The sequence below is a fragment of the Antechinus flavipes genome, chromosome X (assembly GCF_016432865.1).
Source record: "Antechinus flavipes isolate AdamAnt ecotype Samford, QLD, Australia chromosome X, AdamAnt_v2, whole genome shotgun sequence".
Taxonomy (NCBI): domain Eukaryota; kingdom Metazoa; phylum Chordata; class Mammalia; order Dasyuromorphia; family Dasyuridae; genus Antechinus; species Antechinus flavipes.
In genome coordinates, this window is record NC_067404.1 from 69234827 (window position 1) to 69262248 (window position 27422).

General features: G+C 35.6%; 1 protein-coding gene across 2 annotated transcripts in view; it reads left to right on the forward strand.

Moving 5' to 3' along the window:
- Positions 1 to 27422, forward strand: part of PCDH11X (protocadherin 11 X-linked) — a 576990-nt gene that overhangs the window by 28165 nt on the left and 521403 nt on the right. For both annotated transcript variants that reach the window (XM_051969012.1, XM_051969013.1), the window contains exons 2-3: positions 7550 to 7683; positions 18770 to 19353. In XM_051969012.1, the coding sequence (XP_051824972.1) occupies positions 18814 to 19353 (540 nt within the window). In that variant the 5' untranslated portion in view covers positions 7550 to 7683; positions 18770 to 18813. The remainder of the gene's footprint in view (positions 1 to 7549; positions 7684 to 18769; positions 19354 to 27422) is intronic.

The window sequence follows — 27422 nt, forward strand, 5'->3', positions numbered from 1 at the left end:
ATAGCTCCTGAAAGTATCAGAGAATTTTGATTTATGGATTTTTACTTTTAGACTAAATTCCTAATCTATATTTTATGTTTTATTTTGTATATTTCTCAAAAAAAAATATTTAAATCCAGCTGAAAGAAGTCCTGCTGAGAGGAGTTGTGAGGATAGTGTTGCCCATATTTGGCCTTTTGAGTTTGGCTTCCATTGCAATTTCATTTCTAGGGTTTTGTTTTGAAAAGGTATTATTCTTTCCATCCAACAAAGAATATCTTAACCTAAATAGAATGGTGAAATGATTCAGAGATTCACATTAATTATCTAGGATCTAAATGTTTTAAATATTTGGGCTGATTGTGAGTCATTATTTGCTTGAGTTTTCAGTCTTGAAATAGAAAACTATGTTATAAGAGAACACAGTGTTTGCCTTGTATTTTTTTAAAGAGGCAGGGATACAACATGAAGATGGTTTAAAATACAAATCACAAATATAATACTAAAGCTAGAAATTCACCTTTTAGCTTAGAGTTAAAACTGATTGATCTATGGCAAACCAAATACATATTGTAATTTGAAATGTTGTTAACCAGTTCCAAGCTCTAGTACTTTGGAACTGCCATTACTCAAAGAGAATTATAATTAGATCATCTCCTGGTCCTAGAGCAGTGAACAATTTTGTGCTGTAATTCTTTGGCAAACGATTATATTTGCTCTTAATTAAATGGTACCTCTTCTGGCCAGATATGGGCATTGTTTCATGTGTGTGTTGGTACTCCATGCTTTTACGTTCTCATTTGAAGATAAAGTGGTTTTGCATTTATTTGTTTGGCCTCATATGTTTTAAAATTGAACCTCAATTTATCCATGAATTTTTCATGGTTTTATTTTAAAATTTCTCTGCTAGTGGATCTCATGCAGTAATTAAGTACATCTGGAACCTGCTTCAAAAGAGATCATATGCCTATGAATCTAAAATCTTTAAATTCACTAAGAAATAATTTACAGTAAAAAAGGAAAACAAAGAAATGGATCTTTAGCATAGCTTTTTATGTACCTGTATTTTACTTGTGTTGATTCATTAATAGCTTATTCAGCAGAGACTTATGCACATACTCCATTGGTAATTTGCTCTCTTAGCACAGAATGTTTTGTAAAATTTGTAGGTCGGGCTGAACATCCTGGCTGCTTTTAGGTGTGTGCTGTAATTCTTGCTTTCAAAAAAAAATGCTGTGAGCCAAACCTTAAATCTGTATGCTTTGAACATAGTAGGTGTGGATGTAATGAGTATGAGTATGAGGTAATGGATATAAAATACTTGGCAGATCTTCAAGCCCTTTATAAATGTCATTTTGGGGAATATTTAGATGCAGTAACACATTAATAGTCTATTTTTAATAGATTGTGGATATCTTATGGTATCTGTTCCCCAGGTCCATTCACTTGTTGGTAGATAGTATTATTCACATGTCCAAGAGTAGTGGCAAAATGCTGGAATAGTTGGTTATTTCCTTCTCCACCTCATTTTACTGATGAGGAAACTGAGCCAAACAGGGTGAAGTGACTTGCCCAGGATCATACAGCTAGGAAGTGTCTGAGGCTGGATTTGAACTCAGATCTTCCTGACTCCAGGTCCACTATTCTATCTGTGATAGCACCACCAAATAGGAAGATTGCAGCAGGATTTATATAGGAGGTTTTAGATAGAAAAGGGCCTTTAGAAATCAGCCAAGTAGAAATATCAAATGTTAGAGCTTGAAAAACACCTCAGAGACCATCCAATCTAATCTCATTTTAGAAATGAGGAAATGAAAGCCTAGAGAGGTGAGATTCCAGGTAAGATGGTTGTTTCTAATGCATCTCCTAGGTAGTAGAGAAACAAAGTTTTCTGGATTCACTAGACACCTTTTCCTGATGTTGATAGGGGATACAGTTGAGGGGAAATGTATTCAGACTTGGGCATATATAATAGCTTCTTTTTGCCCAAGCTTAGTAGTACAGTTTAAAATATATTTAGTAACTATTTAGTATGACACTTGGATACACAGATGCTATTTTTCAGGATTACAGTACAGCCAGCCAGAAAAATGGAAATAAAAGGTACTCTTCATTGCTTCAAAATTCTGTTTAACCTAAAGTACCATTGCTTCATATAGTTATTGAGCTTTCTCTTGTAGTCCATCCAAATGCTAAATTCAATGGAAGGGATTTTATTACTTGTCATTGTCCAGGATGACTGAGAGAGAAATAAGTCTTTATCTTGAGATGGATTATGTGCACTTAGTACAATTGCCTATTTAATGACATATCTATAAAGGGAAATCTAAGCAAGTGAGGGGGCTAATGCCCTAAAGAAGAGATGAAGGAAGGTACTATAAATATGGGATGATGAGGATTTAATGAACAAAAGTAATTAATAGTTATAGGTTCCCTGAAATTTATATCAAGGAATATATATATATTCAATTTCATATTTTATTCTTCTATGTGATAACTTTAGAATAGAATGTTCATAAACTTCTACCCCACTGTTGGACAACTTGTATATTTTTCCATTTTTCAATGGAAATTTAGAAGTAAGGCCAGTAAATATTTTCTATTTCCCCCCACCCCCAAATATGCAACTTATCCTAGTTCTTAAATACTAGTTATTAGGTGTTCAGTAAAATCAAAAAGAACAAAATGCAAAGAGACAATCAAGTACTTTATGGGGGGAGCTTTATAAAAAATAGAAGATGATTTGTAGCTATTTATAGGAATTTCTCAGTAGAACTCTATTTATGTGAAGAGTATACACAGAGAAGTAACACCTAAGGTAAGCAAGGCTCAACCTTCAGAGATTACATTCACCAGATCGAATTATCCCAAGAAATTAAAAGGCTGCCATTGTAGATTACTGAGCATAGGAGTGATGGTTGTTTTCATTCAGTCTAAAATGTGAATAAGATACATGCTCTAGTATGTACTATTGTAACACTGAAGTGATTGTTAAAGGAATCTCTTAAGTGAATGCTTTGGTTTCATCAAATTTCTATAACACAATATCATACATGAATCATTTCACTGAAGGAAAATGGGTTAAACTGACATGGAACTAGTATGTAAAAATGTGCTTCAAGATATAGTAGTTTCTCATAAATATCTTAATTAAGAGGTCCCTAATTATTCTGTCTGCACTCTTCAAATCTCAGATAAAACTGAAGTCTAATCTACCTCTATTTTAACACCTATTAGAAAAAGATTAGAATTAAGGTTTATCAATACCAATTGAATAGTACATTTTGTCAGTTATTTTTGAAGAAAATTCATTGTCTGTGGTATTTCTATTACATTAGCAGGTTAATTTGCTTAGTGTGAATTAGGTTAATGGTCATAGTTTTGATATTGTATGTTTTTACCCTGAAGGTTTTTATTATGGTGTGTTTTTACCCTAAGGGTTTTCATTATGGTATGACAATAATAACCGGCGATTGGTATAGACTGTTGTATCAAAATTAGTTGTATACATTGCACACAGCGAGTGCTTAAAATGAGCCACTGTAAAATCAAATATCAAGACAGAGCTTATGGTTCCAATGCTAACCCATGACTTTAGATGGGCAACTCTAATGTTATATCATGCCTACGCATGAGTTATTTGAGTAAGTCTCTTTCCTGATTAGTAAAATGGTCTTTTCAGTATTTTTAGCTTTCTTAAAAAGCAAAGGGGGTTGACTGTGTATCCAATAAAAAGTTATACAAAATCAGGTAAAATTATTTGATGAAGGAAAAATAAAAGAATTGGCTTAAAAATGAATGAGCTCCAGTGAATACTTGTGCATCTAGCCTAAGGCATGCATTCCAACTACCTTTATATTTGTCAGGCTTCTTAATCAGTATTCCCAAGGACAACCGGCATTCTTTTCTATCCATAGAAGTCATTATGAGCAATGGATGGCACTAAATATTGGTGATCTAAATTACTAGCCCCTTAGGAATGTGGGGTTTTATTTTTGTCTCTTTTTTAGATTGCCTTTTTTTGCCCAAAGAATTCCATTTAGCAAAATTATTATAAAGGGCAGATGGACAAAAGGCCAGACCACTACAGGTACAGTCAGTCACTCAGTAAGCATTTATTAAGTGCTTACCATCTGCTAGGCACTGTGCCAAAGTGTTGGAGAAAGAAAGAAAGAAAGGCAAAAAGCTTGTTCGCATTCTCAAGGAGCTCACATTTAAATGGGGGAGATGGCATTTAATATCTGGGGAGTATGAAATTCAGTGTCTGAGGAGGGGGAAGCATTAGGAGAGGGTCTGTTAAGGACAAGTGGAGAGGCCTCCTGCAAGTGGTAGGACTTAGCTGAATCTCAAAGAAACTCAGAGAAACTGATAAGGGAGCAGGACATTTCAGTCATGGTGGGGAATGGCATTTAGTTGTTGGAGCTCATAAAAGTATATGGCTATAGTCAGTGCTTTGTAGAATTTGTCATCATACTCTTTGGGATAAAGGTTTTTAAAGTCTCTTGTCATTTGAACTGTACAGATTTTTCTACATTCTGGAAAGTTGTTCATTGCCTCACTCGCACATATAGAGGTCATTACTGCTGGACTGAATACTTGGCGGGTAGTTCACCGTAGTACGGAAAACATTTTAACTAACATTGGGTCTTGTGTCCAATATCTGGAGTACCCACAATAAATGTGCATATGCTTTTTGTTTTACTTTGTACTTAGAGAAATTTACTAGCAAGTCATTCAGCTAAGCAGAAGGTATATGGAGGGAATGGGAGGAACCAAGAAACCAAAGCATCACATATTGTTGGCTACATTTGCTCTGTCATAACAGACTTTCTTACGGAGCAATGTATCCTACTCAGACCTAGATCTGCTAGAGGCCAAAGGGTCCTCTACAGAGTAGGTACTCTGTAGCTTCCTCTTCCTTTTGGAAGTCAGTTCTGATCACAGCAGCAAAAATCCTGGATAGATGCATATCTAAAAGCTCATTCAAAGGTGCCTTGCTGCCAAAGGTTATATACTATCAGGATTTAAATAGGTCCAAATTATTTTCTCTCAACCATTTGTCTTAGTTGAAACTTGTCTTCATAAGAATAGCAATGGTATGTAAGATCAGGGGAGTAGCAAAACCATCCTATAGCTGTTTACCCCAATGATATAAACGAATAATTGGATGGCATGTTTAGCTATGTTAGTTGTGGTGGTAGTCTGGAGGTAAACAGTTGATGAATCAGTAGTCTTATGTTTGATTAAAAACTCTACCCTTTCCTGGGTAGTCCCAGGAAGGGGAAATGTCTAGGTAGACACACAATATGGGGTACCTGTTTCACAAAATGTTAAATGGGAAAGGCTACAACTTTTAAACTTTGATCACTTGCAAAAGTATTTCATAGCATAAATTTCAAAATAGCCATAGAATCTCATTTTATTTTTGGTGAAACAAGTGGAACTCTTTAGAGTTTCCCACAAGGCTAGTTGTGGTCAAGTGGCAGCATGAACTCTGCATCTGTCCTGAGGTGAGGGCAAGTTAGAAAACGAACGCTCTCTTCCTGTAGCCTGTCTCTCATGTCTCCAGTGCTTGGTGCAAATTAAACGCTTATTAGTCAAATTGGAACTAATTTGGCAGCAATAGATTTGATACAGATCAGAGGTATTTATATTGGATATCCTCCAGCACCTCAGCTGTAAGCCCTTTGCCTTCTCCTCAGGCCCAGGACACCTCCCAGCCTAGCAGATGACATCATTCTCTACTTGAACACAAGGAGAGAAGGGATGTGAAATAACCTCTTCATGTCAAAATTGCCCCATGTGTTTACCTTCACCTTCTCCCCGCTTTCCTTCCTATTTGTCCCTCCCTCTCCAAAGACTATCCACCCCATTCACATCCTTCTCCTCTATCTCTCTTACTCTCTCCCCTTCCCCAACCTCCTCTTCTATATGAATGTCTTACCCTTCTGCTTATAAAATCTCTGACATTCTTTTAAAAAAAAATTTACCCTCAATATTTTGTGTTCATTTAAGCTACCTCCTTCTTTCAAATGTCCCTTTCAGTTTTGCCCTCTTGTGACTGTAACCTCTTCCAAATTTCTCAAAGGAGTAATAGCTACTCATCACCTTCTCTGTCTTATTGCCCTTTCATTACCTAACTTCTCACAATCTGCTTAGGCCTTACCTTTCCCACCTTAACTCTTTCCCACATATACCCTCTGTTTTACCCAAACTGGCCTGTTTTCTTTTTCCTCAATGCTATGTATACTTTGCATTCTTTATGCTTTTGCTAATTTCATTCCATTCATTCACGATGTTATCTATTTGTCAAATTCACACAATCTATTGTTCAGGACCATCTTAATTGTTAGAGCTTCCAAAAATTTCCTGTTCTTCCCTTCACAGACATGATGACATTCCTTTGAATTCCTATAGCATTTTTTTTTGTCTTTCTGGCAACTCTTATATTCTGCTTTGCATTGTATTTATTGATGTATTTATTATTTCTCCCCTGCCCCTCAAAAAAACCCCACCAGTTTGTAGTTCCATATCTTTGTGTCTATTTTTACACACACACACACACACACACACGCTCTTAGCACCTAGAAAGTGTTTGTAAATGTTTGTTCAATTATGTTATTGAATTCAACAACTTGTGAGGAGAGGTTTAAATGTCAGAAAGTAAAGGATTCTTATGTCAAGAAAAGAGCTTTTCTAGCTATTCATCAGTTCCCTCCTCTATACTATCTCTCAAGAGGGTGGGACTAAAAAAAATCAGTTAGATCCTGTTCTCCTTTCAGCCCAAGAAATAGTTCATTTATTTATCATGAGTCTTTGTCATGCTAAGGTAAAGTTATATAGACCACAAAATAAAGTGTAAATATACAAGCTATACAAAATAATATATACAAAATAAAGTGTAAATATACCCCAATGTATATATTTTAAGCAAGCAGCTCTGTTTTTAATTGTACAAATGTGCCTTTATAGATTGACAGAGTTTAAAAGCTTTTTTCATCGACAAAAACAGCAGGTACCTCTCAAACAAATTTCACCTGCACCATGATTCCATTTCTTTCTGGTATGTGTATTTTGTGTGTGTGTGTGTGTGTGTGTGTGTGTGTGTGTGTGTGTTATTGACCATTTATTATAGTTCTTGTTTCCTTGATTCCAGTGGAAGTACATGTATGGACAAAGTTAAAATCTGGTGAGACATTTTAGCCCTTTTTTGTTTTATTCCTGTTACAGCCAGTTGGAAGATGGTGGCATAGAATGAAAGTTTTTTAAAATAATGAGTTGTTTACTTATTGAGTTAAAATTTGATTCCTTATATTTTGACTCAAAATCTTTGGCCTACCTCTGAAATATCTTTTGGTGAATAAGAAGATGTTCCATAGCTCACACAGCAATGGCATTTTACTCTCCCTGTTCTCAAATCAGGTAACTACCATGAAGACAGTAACAAATATGTGCAGTCTAATGAGTTAAGATGTGATCAAGGGAAACTGATGTGGTCCTCTGATTAAAGCAGATCTATATTTTACTTCTGATTTATGTGCTTTTTTGTTTTTACAAATTTTCTTCTTAGGGCCCCAGAGCTCAAACTGCCAAGTATGAAATCAGCTGTACAGTGATTGATGAAGACTAAACAACTAACCATCCTGCATCATTGCCAGATTTGGCGACACTAAGATTCAACTCGATGTCTCTTTCCTCTCAGCAGTAAGTTGCATTTTTGTTTCCTCCTCATAATTTTTCTAGGTAGCCTACTAATGTAAAATTTTAACATGTGACCCTTGATGAGCATTTAACATTTTCCTCAGAATGGTTCACCCAAGCTTCATGTAGAATTTTCCCTTAAGCTGTTTTTAGCAGATGGATAAGACTATGTTACAGCACTTGGGGAAATGCAGATGGTTTATGCCAAAGACTGAGAGCTCCAGTGATAAGCTGTTTTATGCTTCTCAGTCCTTTAGATATCAAGGAACATCACTCCCAGTGCTTTAGAAACATCACAAATGATGACATTTTACTGGAGGCAAAGGCATTTTTATCTCTTTCCTTTCCTCTTTCTACTCACTCTTACCCACCCTCCATTGCAGAAGGCAGAGAATTATGAGGAGAAGAGAAGGGTCCTATATTTTGCTTATTTAAAGGTGAGTTTTCTATAAGGTCAATAATTAGTTTACAATTCTACAGCCACCCGTTGTTCATGGACGCTTCCAATGACTCCTTTTCCTTGCCAACTTTTCTTTTTTCCTTCTCTAAGGAGAAAAAGGCCATTAAATCCATAGTAGAGTATTCCAGTGTTATCTCAATGTGATTTCTGCTATCACTTTAGGTTTGCAATTTTAGCCCTGGCGGCGTTTGCCCCCTCCCCCTCCTAGATTCCTTTTCTGCAATTAGGGTGACTGTAAGTGCCTTCATTCAAGTGATCCAACTACAAGGTAAGGGTGCTATCTCAAATCTTGATTAAAGAATCAATTGCCCATTCACCTCTAAGTAGTTGTTGAACATGTATGTCTAACTAATGTTACCAGCTTCTCAAATCTGAGAACACTGCTCTATGGCCACGGGCATTGTTCTTTCAGAGGTCAATAAAGACAGCCAAGAAAAGATGGGACGAAAAAGACCTCAAATAGGGATTTTGTGGCAGGTATATGGGGACAATACTCTTCAATGTCATATCCTTTGTCAATAGGGTAGAGGGCAAAAAGGGACAGTAAATATCTTCCACTGAAATATATCACAGCCAAATATAGTGGTGAAAATGCAATTATCAGGAAATAAACCCATTTCACAGAATAAAGATAATTGCAAAAGAGAAAAAAATGGAAAGATTATTAAAACATCATGGTTGGCCGTGCGGGCCACCTAGATGCCTGAAACATAAAGAGAAAGGAAACGGTTCTGGATTTAAAGTGATTTAAAAATTGTTTCAACATTTTCTACTTCAATACTACTGCAGTCTATGAAGATCATTGAACACAGAACAAATTTATTTGAAAATATGCTACTCTTGGTATTCAAAGACATAAATAAAACAACAAGATAGCCACTATACTCATGAAAATGCCATATTTCATGTATGACTAGATTCATGGGTAGTTGTGAATGAATTAATGAATTAAAATCTTGTTAAAATACATAGAAAATATCATAGCAATAATGGAAGTTTAGAATTCTGTACGTGTAGCTAAAATTTCTAAAGATAATAGGCAGATTTTAGAGTAACTCAAATAAGAATAAAGCTCAATATATGTTTGGGTAATCAAAATAAATTAATTCCCAAGTATTGGAACATTTCTATGTTAATGACAGAATATTTCATTTAAGTATAGCTGGCTTTTAAAAAAATTTCTCTAGATATTTGCCTAGAAATGTGAGAAGAATAATAGAATCACTATGTTCAATAAAACTTAATATTAGACCTTTAAAGATAATAAACATGATCTAAGAAGTATATGATACAATTAAATATAATTCCTGAATTTTGGTCAAGGATATTTTAGCACTATCTATGAAATTGTGAACTATTTTTTACTGAAACCTTAATATATTATTATGGAAGTGCCATTTCAAGACAATTACCACATAAAGAAGCTCAGTATAATTTGTTGATCAAAATACAATAATGTACGTGAAAGTGCCTTATAAACTATGAAAGACAGTTCCAAAGTGATGAATACATTGTTATGATTGTTTCTCCTTATTCCTCTTGTTCCACATGACCGCATAGTGCAAGCAGGGAAAAACTGGGATAGGATTCCATTTTGTCCATTATCTCTGATTTTCTAAGTGTAGCAAAGAAACTACTGTGTTCAGTGGATGCAGCTGAGTTACTTGGTAGGCTGAAGTACAACGCTTAAGAAATATGTCAGGAGAGCAGGCCGATAGAGCATCTTTAATGAGAGGCTGAGGAGTTTCAATATACTAAGCCATTAAAAAATCCAAAAGAGTTTTTTTGTGTCAGGAATCATAGGATCTTTGAATCCATACATTTCCAGCTAGGAGGAACATCGGAACTGTTCTAGTTTAGCTCCTACTTTTACAATGATGAAAGAGTTGAAATGATTTGTCCAAGGTCTTATGGTCATAAAAGGGAAGAACTAGGTCCCTTTGATTCCCAAACAAATGTTCTTTCCAGTACAGCATGAAAGAAAGTTTTAAGAAATAATAAAGAATCCCCCCCCACCTGTTCTCAAGAGAAATAATAGTGGTCCATAAATCAGAGTCTCTGATTTTTACACTGTTTTGTTGAAAAGATTTGTTTTGTTTTCTCCCTTGGAAAGAGGTGGAGGAGCTTTTGCTATGTCAAATCTGACTCACTTTAACAGTTCTTGTTGAAAGGTAGCAGCTGTAATTAGTGCAAAATTTTCAAGGTGCAATGTTGTAATTGTCAGCTATACTAGATTTTAATTATCTTTTTTTTTTCTTTTTAAAAATGATCACTTCTGCATTCAGAAGTTGATTTTCATGTCATTTTCATCACAGAAATGAGATGACATTTCACATATTCTAAACAGAAATACAATTTCAAAAACCACTTGAGTTTGTGAGATATTTTATTCTCTTAAACACAGTGGTTGGTCATAGGATTCAAAAGAATTTTTACCTTTTTCCAATTAAAATTGTATCTTCCTATTCCCCACTCCCTCACCCCTATCCAGGCACCTTTTCTAGTATTTAATTGCTCTTAAATTTCAAAACACCAGTTCACTGAAGTCAAACATTGACTGACTAGGGTCCCATAGATCCAACCCCTTTGTGATATTTTTATAGTACCATATAGATGAATTTGGCATAAATAAATCATTTAGAGATAGAAGTAGAAAGGAAAACATATATATATATATAGCATGCCATAGATTAAACCAGTCAACACGGCTTTATGGGGTTTGATTTTTATATTAGAAGGAAGTTGAAGATAGAAAACCACAAAATAATGAATTAATTTTCAGTGATTTGGTTTTAAGAATTCACAATTAGTGAGTATTTTCTTTGGAGTTCCTTTTTCCTTTTCAATATTTTTAGTTTTAAAAACCCCATCAGTGTGGTTATATAAATTTGTTGAAGTAATGTGAAGCATAGATTACAAAGGAAGTTCCCAAAGGAAAAAAAAAATTAATTGACTTAAGTTTTTCTTTGAAGATTCTTGCCCTTTCCACGATTTTTAGTAAAAGGAAGAAAGTTTTAATAGTTTTAGGCCTGTCTTACTTTAGTTTGCCTTCTTGTCATCGATAGTGAACGAAGTCACTAATAACACAGCTATAATCTTCCCAGTCAAAAATTGTAACAAGGGTAGAAATGAGACAGTGTCCTTAGTTTGTGTCAGTCTCCCAAAGACTGTAACAAATGCTCAAATTGAAATCTCTTCTTATAATTTCTGATTTTTTTAGAATTCTATATTAAAATGCCAGACTCCCCCCCAAAATAACCAAGATTAATTTGATATCCAACTAAAGTTCTGCAAACTCTTCCTCAGTGTTCTGTTTTGACAGATTAGTTAACCAGTATGTTAGGTTCAGAACCCTGATATCACTGAAGAAAATTATTGTGAATTATTTTTAATATATAAGATTCTAAGGATGCCAGATGTAGACACTGCATTTTAAAAAGAAAATGAAGCTGGCAAACTTAGAGATCTGATCGGCAGACTGAAAATTGAACTCTAAACAAAAATGTAAGGCCCAGTCTTGAGAACAAAAGCCATGTTTCTCTTTTCTGGGAAAAGATACTACAAATTAAAGGAATAAATATTTACTAATGATTGTCTTTCCATAGAGTAAGAAAGAATACAAAGTTAAGGAACTTTCAAAATCACCTAATTCACACCTCTTATTTCCTCCTCTGGGAGGCTTTATCTTGCCTATGCTCTCATTCCTAGTCCGAATATTCTTTCTATTTCACCATACTTTTGCTTATAATTATATTGTATGTTTATATACATGGTATATCTGCATATATACACAGATATCCATACATGTGTATGTTTGTGCCTATTAGAAGAAAAGAGCTGGAAACCATAAGTAATAAAGAAGTAGCTTGAGTTTATCTTGACTCACCTATAACGTGGCAGCAGTTATAACACATTACTTACCTATTCTTTATCTAAAGACAGAAATGATACGTTGCAATTTAATACATTTTAGCCCAAGATAACATAAAATAAAAAGTCTTTTTTATCTTGCTTTCAAAGTGCCTTTATTGTTTTGAAAAACTCAAGTCCAATCATAACCACAATAAAAAATTAAATTTTGAGATCCTTGAAATTAATTAAAGCAAAAATAAGCAACACACATACGATGTCCAAGGTAGCCCGGGAATTTTGGTAGCTATTGACTAAAACTGGAAGCTAATTAGCTAAGGACCCTAACAAGAATATTTTCCTTCTTTTAATTCTCTCTGGTCTTTCTCCAAGAATCACACCCATTCCCCCCAGTGTTGTCTAAATGAAAAAAAACTAATTTTGTCCGATTTATTACAAATGATAGCATTTGTTTTATCTTAACAAATGAAGTAAATCATTGATTTGGGACAATCCCTTGGTGACAGTTGGGATCAGAAGAGCTTTCATTAAAGCTAATGTATTTTGTTTTAGCCCAGTGCATTCTCATAATCCCACCTCCCATCAACAGAGTAACTATAAAGATTTGAACTGGTTTCTACTAAAATATTTTTAAAACTAGTGAATATAAAAGCAACCCAATTTTTATTTAACAACCCAACTTTTTGATTTTGCTGAATTTTGTAAAATCTCATCAAAACTATACCAACACAGTATTTGATACACTGACAAAGTAATTTATGCTCTATTATCTTCATGAATTCAAAACACAAAGGTCATACCTAAACATAAAATACATGCAGGCCATACCTAAAGTCTATAGAAAAGAAAACATTCAGATGATGAGGGGGATGTTTTCCTGTCCCCATCCCTCCTGAAGAGAACTACCTTTTCCTCTCACCTTTTTCTTTGATACTCCAACCTGATGTGAAGCAGTTTTATTGAGAGAATTAATGCAGCATGTGATTGGTTTCCTACAGTAAATGTGAATCATAGCCTGTGGGAAATATTTTCAGTTTGATGGCCCACTTGGTTTTCTTCAATAAGGGCCCTTTTCTATACTTTCGAATCTAGTATTTTTCCAGATTTCTGATAGTAACAAGCTCAGAGGGGGGAAAAACCCTCAATTTGTTACATGAAGTGCATTAATAATGCAAAGTCAGAATCCTGGTGTTAGTTTACAAAATATGACAATTAGGCATTAGACCACCTTTGTTCCATTTCAATAGAAGCATTTACCTTGCTTCAGGTGGAAATGACTAATGCTAGTAGTAATTCCTGTAAAGTAATGCTAATGAACACCTGGAGGTCTTCTGAAATACTTTGGACACCTAATATCTAAGGACTGTAGTTTCTTCTAGTTTGAGATTTTTGTCTTGGAGTGATTCCAAGCCACAATTTTAATTTCCTTTCATTGTTCTTTCACAGCCCCTTCCTTTTAAAAACTGAAAGCCATGAGAAATTCAAATGGGGCTTATTAGGAAAAAAAATTGCCTAACTTTTCACAAAATAGAGCTTAAAAATGGTTCCTGCAAATGCAAAATATTTTGGACACTGATGAAAAGTAGCCCATAAGAGTTGTAGCCAACACTCAAGAAAAATAAAACTTGATGGGGGAACCTTTCTTTCAGTCCCTTCCATCTTCATTCCCACTTTGATTCTCCTGGAATCAGTGGCCATAAACCTTTTTGTGTTTTATAAGGAAGTTACAGTAAAAAGAATGGATCATGGATGTATAGGGTGATGGACCCTCCACTTCTGATCATTCATTCTCTTAAATTCAACACTCATCTCCATGAAGAGACACTTTTCTTTTTAATTGCCAGGCAGCTATAAATAAACCAACTCCTCCCCCACTCCATTCTATTTTAATTAAACTGATGGCAAAGGCAGCTTTTAAAGTTGGGGAGAAAATGGTAAAATAGTAGGTGAGGCTGGAAACTTCAATGAGACCACCTTATCCTTGTATTTAGGAATCTAAGGACACTAAGTGAAGCAATGGAAAGAATACAGGGTTTGTAGTCAGAAGACCTTGATTTGTATCTTGGCTCTGCTGTTTATAAGGCGAGTGACCTTGGACAAGTCACTTAAACTCCATGAATATAAGTTTTCTTATCCATGGAATGACTGCATTGGACCTGATAGCCACCAAGGTTTCTTTCTGCTCTAGATCTATGATCTTGGAATGTCTGGGCAATCATTTACTTAGTACTTGAGGGTAGTCCAAGTGTGACCCACTTTAAAGAGGACTTCCATTTGATGCAGGCATCTAGAAAGACTTCAAAGATTAAGGATGATGTAGGTGATTTAGCCTGAACTGGGGTGGGGTGGAGTAGCGAGACAACACCTCAAATTAGGCCTCATTTTTTATTCTTAATCTCCATTGGGAGAAGACCAACTTGTTTTCTGTCAGTTGTAATAATGAGTAACACTTAAAGGTGAATGATGGCAATTGATTGCATTTCTGTTTGTGCAAATCTTATATGGTATTTATGAGATGGCATGCTTAGATTTCTTAGATGAATAGTGAATAGAAAAATATAGAGATTATATATGTGCATGTGAATGGTATAGTAAGTATCAATGAGGTATTTTTATCCTCACTTTAATAAAGGCGTGTAAAGCCTGTAATTCACAAGAGAGAAAGACTCAAGTTAGTATCTCTATTATATAATCCCAGCATTCAGCAGCATAAAAGTAGTGCTAAAAATACTATGCCACAGACAACAGTTGGGTGTGTTGTTTACTAGGGTACCGCAGTCTCCTCTTCAATGGGATTGTCTAATTTTCACAAGGACTCTTTAACATTCATAGTCCTGATTCATCAGTGCTGAGAAGTATATGGGAACAACCTTTTAAAAAATTTAATTGTCCATGAATTGTGACATCAGAAGACCAGAAAGTTTGCCTAGTTCAGGGTTTCTTAAACTTTTTCTACTTGCGACCACTTTTTAGCTGAGAAATTTTTACGAGACTCTGGGTATACAGGTATATAAGATAGGTGTACAAATTAACATTTGCTAATAATAAAATCTTAATTTCATGACCTCCACATTCAGTTATGAGATCCCATATGAGGTCACAAACTACCATTTAAGAAGCTGGGACCTAGTTAAGTTCCTATTTCAAGCAATGACTTAAACTATCTGATTTTCTTAAGAACTCTCTCTTGTGACTTACTGTAAGCAAGAAATTCATATGTTATAAAATTTTCAACTATTATGGTCCTGTATGTATCCCAGTCCATAATTTTAAAAATAAAATATGCCTATTTTCATTGGTACATATCATTAGGATAATTCATTATCCGCCCCTGAATAAAACATGCCATCCTTGTACAGATATTTATATCTTATCATCATAAATCCTATCATTATAACCATTGCAAAAAACATTGCTAATGTTATTGATCACCAAGAAATGGACACTTCCTTAATTAGATGCATACATGCATTAATTCCTTTCCATAATGGCTTTTTAAATGACCATGATGTTAACAGATATTTTTGACTACTAAGTGCCTCGTGGCTGCATTAACCTCTGTTTAATTATAATTCACCATCTGGGAGAATATGATGTGGTTCAATGAAAATTTTGCATTATTTTTTTCTACAGCAAATGCCTATCAATCAATTAATCAGCAAGCATTTGTAATTGTCCAATATATGCTAGTCATTGTTCTAGGTGCTAGAGATACAAAGATGATGAAAGTCTCTACTCTCCAGGACCTTGCATTCTACCAGGAGACACATGCACATATATAAGAGTATACAAAAGATGTACAAAATGAATTCAGGTTTGTTTAGGGGAAGAGGCACTAGTAGTTATAGGGTTAGGAAAGGCTTATTGTAAAGAATGGAGTTTCTTGAGCTGCGTGTTGAAGAGAGGGATTCTGTGTTGGAAGTGAGAAGGTAGTCTTTTTCAGACATGGGGACAGTCAGTATAAAGGCACAGATATGGGAAATAGAGTGATATGTGTAATGGACAGCAAGAAAGCCAGTCTGACTGGCCTGTGAGAGGGAATGCAAAATAAGACAGGAGAGCTAGGTCAGGATCAGGTTAGAAAGGGCTTTAAAAGTCACGGGAGAACTTTATAAATTAGATTGTAAAGGCAATAGGGAATCATTGGAGTTTGAGTAGAAGAGCATGATAAACTATTCTGTAGTGGTAGACACCAAATAAAAAAGGAAGAATTCCTTCTCCCCCCTCTATGGAGTACCAGAAGAGGAGAGGCAAGCATGAGTGAGTTGTGAACAGAAAGCTCACATTAGTATAATTTGAGATGCTGCCCAATCTTTGAGAGAGAAAAGGAAATCAAGAAAATTTTCCAATTGAGAAAATGTGATTTGAGATGATTTTTGAAAAGAGAGCTGATGAGGAAAAATGAGAAAATATTTGCAAGTTTTAAAGAGTTGGAAGAGATTTTTATCAAAAGGTAAAAGCTTCCATATAAAAATTATTAAGATTATTTGGAATTATTGAGTTTATTCCATACTTGGTGGCTATCACGGATGCAGGATGCAGTTCAAAACCCTTACTTCTCCCATTGCAATTTTTAAATGTTTTCATAGCCATATTTGGCTCAGTGGTCTCATGGTTTCAATCCAGAACATACTACAGTTAAAAAAATACATTGAAAGATCTTTTTCTTTTCTCTTCCCCTAAGCTATCCCCCTTCCTCCTCTGTTGAAAGACATTTATTTTTCCATCTGACTTCTTTTCTCCTTTCTTTCCTTCTTCTTTTCCTCCCTCCGTCTTTCTCTTTCCCCTTCCTCCATCTTCTTTCTTCTCCTTTCCTTTCCTTCCTCTTTCTCTGCTCTGTTGCCCCTCTCTCCCTTCTCCTTTCTGTACTGTACTTCCTTTCCTCCCTCTTCCATTTTTGCCCTCTTTTTCCTCCCTTTTCTCTCATGTCCTTTAAATGAAACACCATCACATGCACAAATCAGCTCAATTTAAGATGTTAAAAAATTTAGGTAGTTTTAAAGGCATTCTTGTTAAAATTAAAAAATAGTGAACACAAAGATCTTTCAAAATTTTTAAACAGTTTTAAAAGTGAACTGAATTTAGTTAATTTTTCTTTCAAATAAAACACCCAAACTTAAAAAAATTCCAATGTACTAAAAATCGATTTTAATATTACTTTGATTTTTTTTTTGTAAAGCTTTGGTTCCAGCTCATTTCTGATTTCAGGCAACGAAGATACCTATGGATGGGATAGAAAGGATATTTTCTGAGAATGTAGGTTTTATGAAAATCAGCATTATGGTGAGTACACTATACACAAATTGGCCTAATTCTTCCCGTTCTGTGCATACGCCGGGAGTATAGATCTCGCCTGTGGCTTCCTCTATTTTTACCCATGGCAGGTCCCCACTCTTGTACACTGATTTAAGCTGCAAGGGAGTCGAGGACTTTGCCTCTGATGACAGCATTGGATTAAGAACTTTTGCCAGATCACCTACCAGAACTTCTTCTGGTAGTTCCACTTATGTGATGTTTTACTTTTTTTCTGTCTTTATATATGACACAAACCGTTGAGTAAGCGAACACGTAAGTATGAGAAAGCAAAGTCTACCTTGGCAATAGATATTGTAGTTCTCAGAAAAAAACTGCAAAATAACTGACAGAAAGAAGAAAAGAGTAATAAAGTATCCTACTCTGACCATCTATGCGTGAACTATCATTAAGAGTATTAAGTCAGATTTTACAGATATGACATAAAGGGAGTGAAGATAATAGCTTTTAGAACTATCAGATTTTCTGCATTAGCATATCTTAGAGGGAATTAGCAATTTGAAATCTTGACAGAGAGAATGGACTAATGGTGAATACTTGGATGTTCTCTAGTCTCATTCTTAACTTGCCTATGGAGGAACAAGATTGTGGGAGGAGAGGAGAGATAATACTAATCATCTCTTAGTTGTTTATCCTTTTTAGTTTACAAAATATTTTCCCGTACATTATTTTATTCGATCAATAGGTCAAATTGTAGTCCCTGGACAGTAAATGTCATTGCAGTGTGTTTTCTCAGAATAGATACTAATAATTCTATGGCACTTTTCACAACTCTAGGTACTAATATAATATCCTTGGACAAAATTCAGAAGCTGCCTTAGAGTATTTATACTTAAATGATTTATTTCTGCTGAGATCATGTCTTCCTGTCATCTATAGCAAGACATTTTAAGAAAAATAGTAACACTCAAATGAAATACTTGGATCACTAATATAGAATTGGTATATTAATAGCCAAAATATATGGCTGAAGTGATTGAACATCATTGATCATTACTCATACATATGTCCTCTGCTTTTTCTTTTTTATACTAAAATATGCCCCTTGCTCAATGAAATAAATGAGCAGAATCTTAAGAACGTCTGGTTTTGTATATATTTCCATGGGGATATAAAAAAAAGAATTTATAAATTATAATAAAAACTCTTATTGACATCTTTAACCCTAATGTAAAAACCCAACATTGGACTGAGAACAGATTTAATCTTTTAACCTTTTTCACTGTTAAATGAGAGAATGTATGTAAAACCTTTGGTGCCAGTAGTTAGTCATCACTATCAGAATGTTTCTACAGACTAGTGGCATTGCATTAATGTGAGTTGAAACTATCTCCAATTCACTTACATTCAGAAGTGTTTCCTTTCTATAGCTATGTTTTCCGCATTTAGTTAGCCTGTACGCTTAATGATGTTTTACTACTCTTTTCTTCTTTCTCTCTTTGTCAGTTATTTTTCGTTTTTTTCTGAGGACCGAAATATCCATTGCTGAGATGGTATCTTTTTCTGGAACTTGCTTGTTCATTCTCCTGCTGGCTTGTATCATATTTCAATGTGATGCGCAGGAAAAGAATTACACCATAAGAGAAGAGTTGCCAGAAAATGTTCTGATAGGTGACCTAGTGAAAGATCTCGGTCTGACGTTCTCGCCAGAGAAGAAGCTTTCAACTCCCTTGCAGTTTAAGTTAGTGTACAAGAGTAGGGATCTGCCATTGGTGAGGGTAGAAGAGACAACTGGTGAGATCTATACTACCGGTGTACGTATAGATCGTGAAAAATTATGCTCTGGTGTATTCGGTGAAACTCACTGTTTTTATGAAGTAGAAGTAGCTGTTTTGCCAGATGAAATCTTTAAACTGGTCAAGGTCCGTTTCCTGATCGAAGATGTCAATGATAATGCACCACTGTTTCCTGCAACGGTCATCAACATTTCGATTCCTGAGAACACTGCTATCAATTCCCGATATCCAATACCTTCAGCCTTTGATCCTGATGTTGGCATTAATGGAATTCAACAATACCATCTGATTAAGGTGAGTTTTAAAGTATTTGTTCTGTAAAATCTCTTGCTTTTGTCAAGATATGGAATGCTCGTGTCAGACTTGGAGTACATTAAGAAAATAGGTATCATCTCCAAGTTTTGTAGGTCTCAACCTGATTTATTAAACCAAATTGAGTTTGGTTGAGAAAATTCATCAAAAAAATTTAGCAACCACATAGGGTTTTATGATAATTAATTTGGATATATGTATGTATGTGTATTCCCCATTACAAATTGGCAGTTATATTCATGTTAATCAATTAATGAAGGATAAACATGGTGCCTAGTAGTACCATCCAAAAGTAAAAGGTCAACACAATATTTTAATTTTATGTCTTTTGTTTGGTTGTGGTTTCTCTGCATAGGAATATATAGCATACAGGTCTCTTGGTAGAATTGAACTAAACACACAAAAACCACTCTTTTAAAAATATATTTAAAGGCCTTTATGAAAAGTTTGCATGCAATTAATTTGTTATTTGAAAATCTTATATCTGATTTTTAAGAGAGATCATTATGATCATTGTATTTTAGAAAATGTTACTCAAAGGTAAGTTATCCAGCATTCCAATCGATCAAATCAAATTTTGAGTATAGGACCATAAATTTAGTGCTGGAAGAGAGCTTTAGGGGACATCTAGAGCAGCCCCTTCATTTTACATTTAAGAGAACTGAGTCTCAGAGTGGTGAAATAACTTGCCCAAGGATATGCACATAGAAAGAGTTGCCATTTCAACTTGGGTCTTCTCATTTCATATCTAGTGCTCTTTCTATAGCCTTGGGAAAATGTTATCCATAGGAAAATAAGTGGGTTCTTTATATTGATGTGCCACCACTGAAATGTTCGTGAAAGATATACTTATTATCTTTCCTCCTAACCCTGTCTTTCCCTGTGCACTAACATGCTCCCAGTCACCCAGGTCCACCACTTTGGTGTCATAGTGGACACTTTATTTTCACTTAACCCACAGTTAATCTACATAGTCAATCTGTTGCCAAATCTTCTCATTTTTGCCATCATAATATGTCCTCTTCTCTCCACTCAAATAGTCACAATCCTAATGAAGGCCTTCAGGAACGCTAGAGGACGATTGCACTTGCCTTCTAACTGATCTCCTTGTTTCAAGTCTCTCTCCTTGCCAATACTTTCTCTGCTCAGAAGTGAAATTTTTCTGAAGTGGAGATCTAGTCAAGTCACTCCTCTGCTCAGGGCTTACTTTCAGTTTCTAGAACACTGCATTCAACCTATCTCCCTTCTCTTTGCCTTTGTACTGGCTAGTTGCTATTCCCAAAATGTCCTGTCCCCACACCACTCCCCTTCCTCTTCCTTTTTTTTTCTTTTTGGCTTTCCTTCAAGGCTCAGCCCAAATACTATATTCTATAGGAGGGTAGCCTTTTCTCTTTCCCCAACTAGTACTATCTCCCTCTTTCAGATCAATTTTATTTTTAAAATTTTTTTAAAATAACTTTTTATTGACAGAATCCACGCCTGGGTAATTTTTTACAACATTATCCCTTGCATTCTCTTCTGTTCCGATTTTTCCCCTCCCTCCCTCCACCCCCTCCCTCATATGGCAAGCAGTCTTTTACATGTTAAATATGCCACAGTATATCCTAGATACAATATATGTGTGCAGAACCGAACAGTTCTCTTGTTGCACAGGGAGAATTGGATTCAGAAGGTAGAAATAACCCGAGAAGAAAAACAAAAATGCAAGCAGTTTATATTCATTTCCCAGTGTTCTTTCTTTGGGTGTAGCTGCTTCTGTCCATCCTTGATCAGTTGAAACTGAGTTAGATCTCTTTGTCGAAGAAATCCACTTCCATCAGAATACATCCTCATACAGTATCATTGTTGAAGTATATAATGATCTCCTGGTCCTGCTCATTTCACTTAGCATCAGTTCATGAAAGTCTCGCCAGTCCTCTCTGTATTCATCCTGCTGGTCATTCCTTACAGAACAATAATATTCCATAACATTCATATACCACAATTTACTCAACCATTCTCCAATTAATGGGCATCCTTTCATTTTCCAGCTTCTAGCCACTACAAAGAGGGCTGCCACAAACATTTTGGCACATACAGGTCCCTTTCCCTTCTTTAGTATCTCTTTGGAGTATAAGCCTAGTAGTAGCACTGCTGGATCAAAGGGTATACACAGTTTGATAACTTTTTGGGCATAACTCCAGATTGCCCTCCAGAATGGTTGGGTTCATTCACAACTCCACCAACAATGCATCAGTGTCCCAGTTTTCCCACATCCCCTCCAACATTCATCATTATTTTTTCCTGTCATCTTAGCCAATCTGACAGGTGTATAGTGGTATCTCAGAGTTGTCTTAATTTGCATTTCTCTGATCAATAGTGATTTGGAACACTCTTTCATATGAGTGGAAATAGTTCCAATTTCATCATCTGAAAATTGTCTGTTCATATCCTTTGATTCTAAAATGATTTTTAAAATTTCATTGGGAGAATTGGAAATTTTGGTCAGTCAAACTAAAATTGAGAGCAGGTCAAATATAAATATGAGACTGACACTTCAGCCCTCTTCTTTCTGAAAAAAAAATTGTATTCTTGGCTATATCCAGAGCTCAGTGGCCTAGTGAGTGAGGAATTTTGTTAGCTTTTTCCCAGGGCAACTCTTCCACAAAATCTCCAGGTTGGCTTGAAGATTAACTGATTCTGATCCATGCCAACAATTTAATGGAAATAAAATTCTGGCCTACTTTTAGCTTTGTTAAAAAAAAAAGTGTTGTCATTTGACTGACTTTGAAAGAATGTCAGCAAATGACAAAGGGAAAGGTTGCCCTTCCTACCTTTAAGAGAGTTTTAGAAGTAGAATTGCCCTGAAGTTGTTTTTTTGGATATGTGATGTACCTAGTGCAAAAGTGTACCTGTATAGCCATGTGGACTTACATAATGAGCCCTCAGTGCTTGTTAAAAATAATGAGAATGTGACACAAAGCCTGGTCTTGGACATACAGAGGGACATGGCATAGCAGGTGTTAATTGAGTGTACTTTTGACTTGCAAAAGGGTACTGCCATGAAAGTGATGCATTAGCGGAAGTGAAAAAGAAGAAATAGATTAGGATTTATTTGTGATCTCTCTAATCTTTTTCAAGTTGAAAATAAGTAGATCTTTTCTTTTAAGTCATTTCTTTTAAGCGATCACAAGTCACTTCTAAAAAATGGACTAACATGAAATTAATATGATCTTGTTCTATTTTTTGAGTATAGACAGGGATACCAGAATAGTACAATGAATTCATGCTCATCAAAGATTAAAAGAAAACATGGAAGCTTTAAAAATGTTTAATAGGAGGAAAAGGTAGAGAAAGAGATGGTGTGGTGAAGAAATTCTAGGGGAAACTATGTGTTAATAAATACTGCACAAAAGTCTTAATTATGATATGAAGGTGGCCCTGTATCTTGTGTACTCTGTGCCTGCAGATCCCAAAATATGGGTAGGTCTCGTCGAGTTGGAAGTGCTTTCATTCTAGATTGGTGAAAGCTTGTGCATGTGTCATCTGAGGACCACTATAACTTAGTTAGGAGAGATCCCTTATCTGATTGGTTGAAGGAGGATTAATTTTTCAGCTATAAAACTCTTGAAGAGGGTCTGCCATTTCATAGAGACTGCCCCCTGAGTTGGTAGAAGGAATGGCTATACGAATAGAATTGCAGATTTTTCAGTCTGCAAATAAGTAAGAAATTCATTTTAACTTTATTTATTAGGGAACAACTCCATGTTGGTATAAAAAGAAATCCAGTTTCCAATGATCCTGTTTGCTATTGCCCTACATAGACAAATATTCACCTGTAACATCTTGTATCCTTCCATTAGCATGGACTCTATTTTCATCTGGTTGATCAGTCCCAGCATTTAGTAGATGTTTAATATTTGTTCTCCTGGTTCTGTCCATTTCACTCCACAACACTTCAGAGAAGTCTTCCCATATTGCTCTGAAATAGTCCCCTTTCATCATTTCCTAGGCCTTAATTTGTTCTGCCAAGTCATTTCAAGAGAGGGCAAGCACTAATAACTGGGGGAAAAGGGGAAGCAATAAATGTGTCACCTAAGTAGGAGTTAACTTCTGAATGAATGTACTTTGAAGGAAAATAGGGGGTCATGGGAAACTTAATGCATTTGATTCTTATGTAAGAAACGTACTCAGGGAGAGGGAAGCTTTTCTGCTGTCCACATTGGGCATGGTGGGCATTTTAAGAATTGGACATTGTCTTCATGCATCACAGTGAACAATTGTCTCTTCTCTCTCACAGCTGCCAAACTGATAGTTCTAAAGCTTAGGACCAAATATGTCCCTTTGTCACTAGAATCAGATACAAACTCTCGTTTGGCATTTTAACTCCCTTCACAATGTGAGCTCTGGTTTAATTTCCAGCCCTATTATAGTGGAATATTTACTATCCTTCACATACTCTCTAGTCCAGTTAAACTGGCCTTGTTGTTCTTCCTCCAACACTCCATCTCTTGTCTCCTTGCCTCTCTAAAGGCCGTCTTTCACATTTGGAAAACACTCCATTTTCTGTCTGTCTCAGAATTCCTAATTATCCTTCATGGCTCAGTCCAAGAACAGCCTCTTGTCTGACACCTTTCCTCTTCTCCTCAGCTGCTAGTGTTCCCTTCTCTTCCGACGAAATGACCTTGCATCTCTTTTAGGCATACTTAGGTACACAGAGTATCATTCCTGAAAGAATGCGGTGCTCTCTAGGACAGAGATTGGTTTTGTTTGTCTTGCTTTCCTCTGAGCCTAGCACAGACACTGGCCCATAGTAGGTATCTGATAAGTCCTGGTTAATTGATGGATAATTGAATCATGGGATTTTATTCCATTCTGAGATCCAAAGTATATCTGAAATAACTGAATTAAACTTTAAATATATTTTTCTGAGAGGATCAATAAAGAAAAGATCAGGTAGCTAATTTCTTTATAGATTATGAAGTATAGATCAGCTGTTATAATCACTTTGCAGGGAGGGGCCCTAAAACAAAGCAAATTGAATAGCCTTGCACCTTCATGTGCCCTAGCTAAAGGTGAATTTCACCTTTTCAGCAAATCAGGTCAACCCCTACAGGGAATGATTCCCATCGGTCAAGCAAAGTTACTTGTTGGCCTCCACTTGCTCCTCTGATTCAGTCAGCTGCATGCCCCCCCCAAGAATTTATTCTAAGCTTGATGTCTTTGTGTTAAAGAAAGTGATGCTATTACAGAAATTCTCTAAAATGAGTATAATAGTTTTATTCTTTAACTTGGAGCAACTGTGTGAGGGATTCATAGCATTATTCTACTTCATTGTGGCATTTAAAGAACAAGACAAATTGTTCAAGTCATTGAGCCCTCTAGACTCTGAGAGAGCTGCTGGCCTAGAGCAGGAAGTGACAGTGTCTCTTTCACTTTTATTAATTTGATTGCTTTTTATGTATGAAGCTATCTTTCATATTATATGTTTTACTGACAGAGCAGCTAATACTTTCACAAATAGAAATGTCCTTAAGCACCCAACCTAACTCAGGACATATATACCTATACCACAGGGACCTCCTCTCCAAGGCAGTATCTTGAGGGAAATTCATTTGTCCTCAACTGTTACATAAGTCTTCATTTTCTGCTTTAGATTTCCATTGCTCTTCCCACATATCAGCAGATAAATTCACACACTAACCCAGTGACATATTTATGGGTTCCCTTGAGACAGACATGACATTGCTCCCATGGCTGGCAGTGCCTGCTGCGAAGTGGCATGCTACACACACTTTTCTCAGGAGATTTTTCCATGATTGACCCCTCCCTTTCTCCATGTAATGCCTTAGGAACCAGAGATCTTTCTGAGTCATCTTGGTCTGGTCCCTAATTTCTCTTTTTAATAGAATAAGATATGGTAGGTGATTGTCTGCACACAGAATGAAAACTATGCAACTTTTTATGAAACAAAGGTTGGAGTTGCAATTATGAGAATCAGCTTTTGGGTGATGAAGTTGATTTTATAATCAAATCTGGGTTATAAAAGCCAAGTTATGAAATAATCGTCTAAGAGAGTTAAGAATTTTGATTCAAATTGCCTTGGTTGTGGAATTCAATACCAGTAATCAAAAGATGGAGACAAAGGCAATATGATGCTTTCTGAGCCAGAGGAAGGAGTTTTTCTTTATCTTTTACAGAAGGAATTCTAAGCCCACTTTTCAACTTCTACAAAACTACAGTATGTTTATATAGTCAGTAACAATTTGGACACATGAAGTTACATAGAAGAGCTCTTCAAAGAAATGTGTGATTGGAAAAAGAGCCAGAACAAGGAGGAGCAACAGATGCTCAGTTCATTTGTTTCATTGTTCCCTCATCTTTAGAATGTGAGGTTTGGGCTAGATGGCTTCTGGGTCCTTTCAGGCTCTTGGAAATATAGTGTTTTAAAAGAATATCAACAACAATTTCTTGCCCATCTTCCCTAGGGAAATTTACAAGAGGACATGGACAAAAGTCATATAGAATAATACATGTATGGATTGTGAACTGTATTGTTAGAGGAGGTTCCCCCACTGATGAGGTTAGAGATTTATCAAAGTATCTAAGGATCTTAGTTTAAAATTATAATTTCACCAAAACTAATACAAGATTATGCTTGAATTAAGTGAAGAGGCAAGAAGCAGAAAAATCACTCAGTGGCTTTCATAGTTGTCCAGGTGAGAGGCAATAAAGGCCTGAAAAAGGCTTGGATTAAATAAAATGAAGAGAAGGGGATAGAGGCAACAGTAAACAATTAGCACCATTATCTTTGGGGAAAATATTAATTTCCTTCTAAAAGGCATGTCAGTTTTAATGTACTGATCTCCTCATTTCCCCCCCGTTTACATTTACATTTCCCTCCATGGACTCTGTTTCAAACTTGGTTTTGGTTTGTTTTGTTGTTTTTGTTATTTGGTGGTTGGGGTTTTTTTGGTTTGGTTTTTGGGGGTTTTTTGGTGGTAGTTGTTTTTTTATTTTATTTTATTTTATTTTGGTGGTAGTTATTTTTAATCTGAAGGGAAGTAGAGTTTTGAGTGGCATTTGTGCTCTCTAGGATCTGGAATTACTCATAAGATCCCCTCACATTTCATATAGATTAGCTTTTTTCTTACCTGTGCTGGAATCACAATAGAGTACAATAAAATGATGGATTGGGTGTTCTTTTAGTCCTAAAAGCGTGGAATATCAAAGTCCACCTTCTGTAGGGAAAAAAAAAATGTGAACAGAAAACTCATTCCTCTCCTGAAAGGACCTTTATTAATGCTGTCAGATCTTATTAAAATTAGACCTTGATACTAATAGGATTAAGTAGTTTTTTGACTTCCTTAACTTTTCTGTTATTAAAGAATCCCAGTTAATATTAGTAAGCCACTAATGCCCTCAGGTATAATCACCTGCCATTAACAATCCCTCAAGAAGCCCATGATAGAAAGTGTAGATAACTGCTCTCAACAGTATCACTTCAAAGTCTGATGAAGTAGAATCTTGTGGAGTTACTAAATACTTGAATATATTCACATCACATCAGTTAGCTCATTGATACAAATTAACACCAAAAGGTATTGTTGAGTTTTAAGATAATTTTGTTAAGTTGCGATTTTTTATCTCTACTATCTAAGTATTCAAATAAAAACAATTTGATGCTTGATTTTTTTATACCTGCTAACAACTATTATAGTTTACCAATAAAACATGAAATCATGATGTCTAAATACAATCTAAGAAACAAAAGATGTTAAAGCCTAATCTCAATTTATTTTGCTTAGCATTCAACCGTGTGTGTGTGTGTGTGCGCGCGCAATTTTTTCTATTATCAGATTTTTATTCTTTCAGCCTGTGCCTGCAAAGTACAAAATGAAGTGCATAGTTAGCAATTATCTCCTGATATTGATCAGTGTAGACAGCCAAACCCGATAACCCAAGCCTCAAAGTGAACATTAAGTGAATTTGTTTGGCATGAATTATCCTATTCAGCTGTCTACACTGATCATGTTACCTGGATAACTGCCTCCTGTGCTACGTAAGGGTCC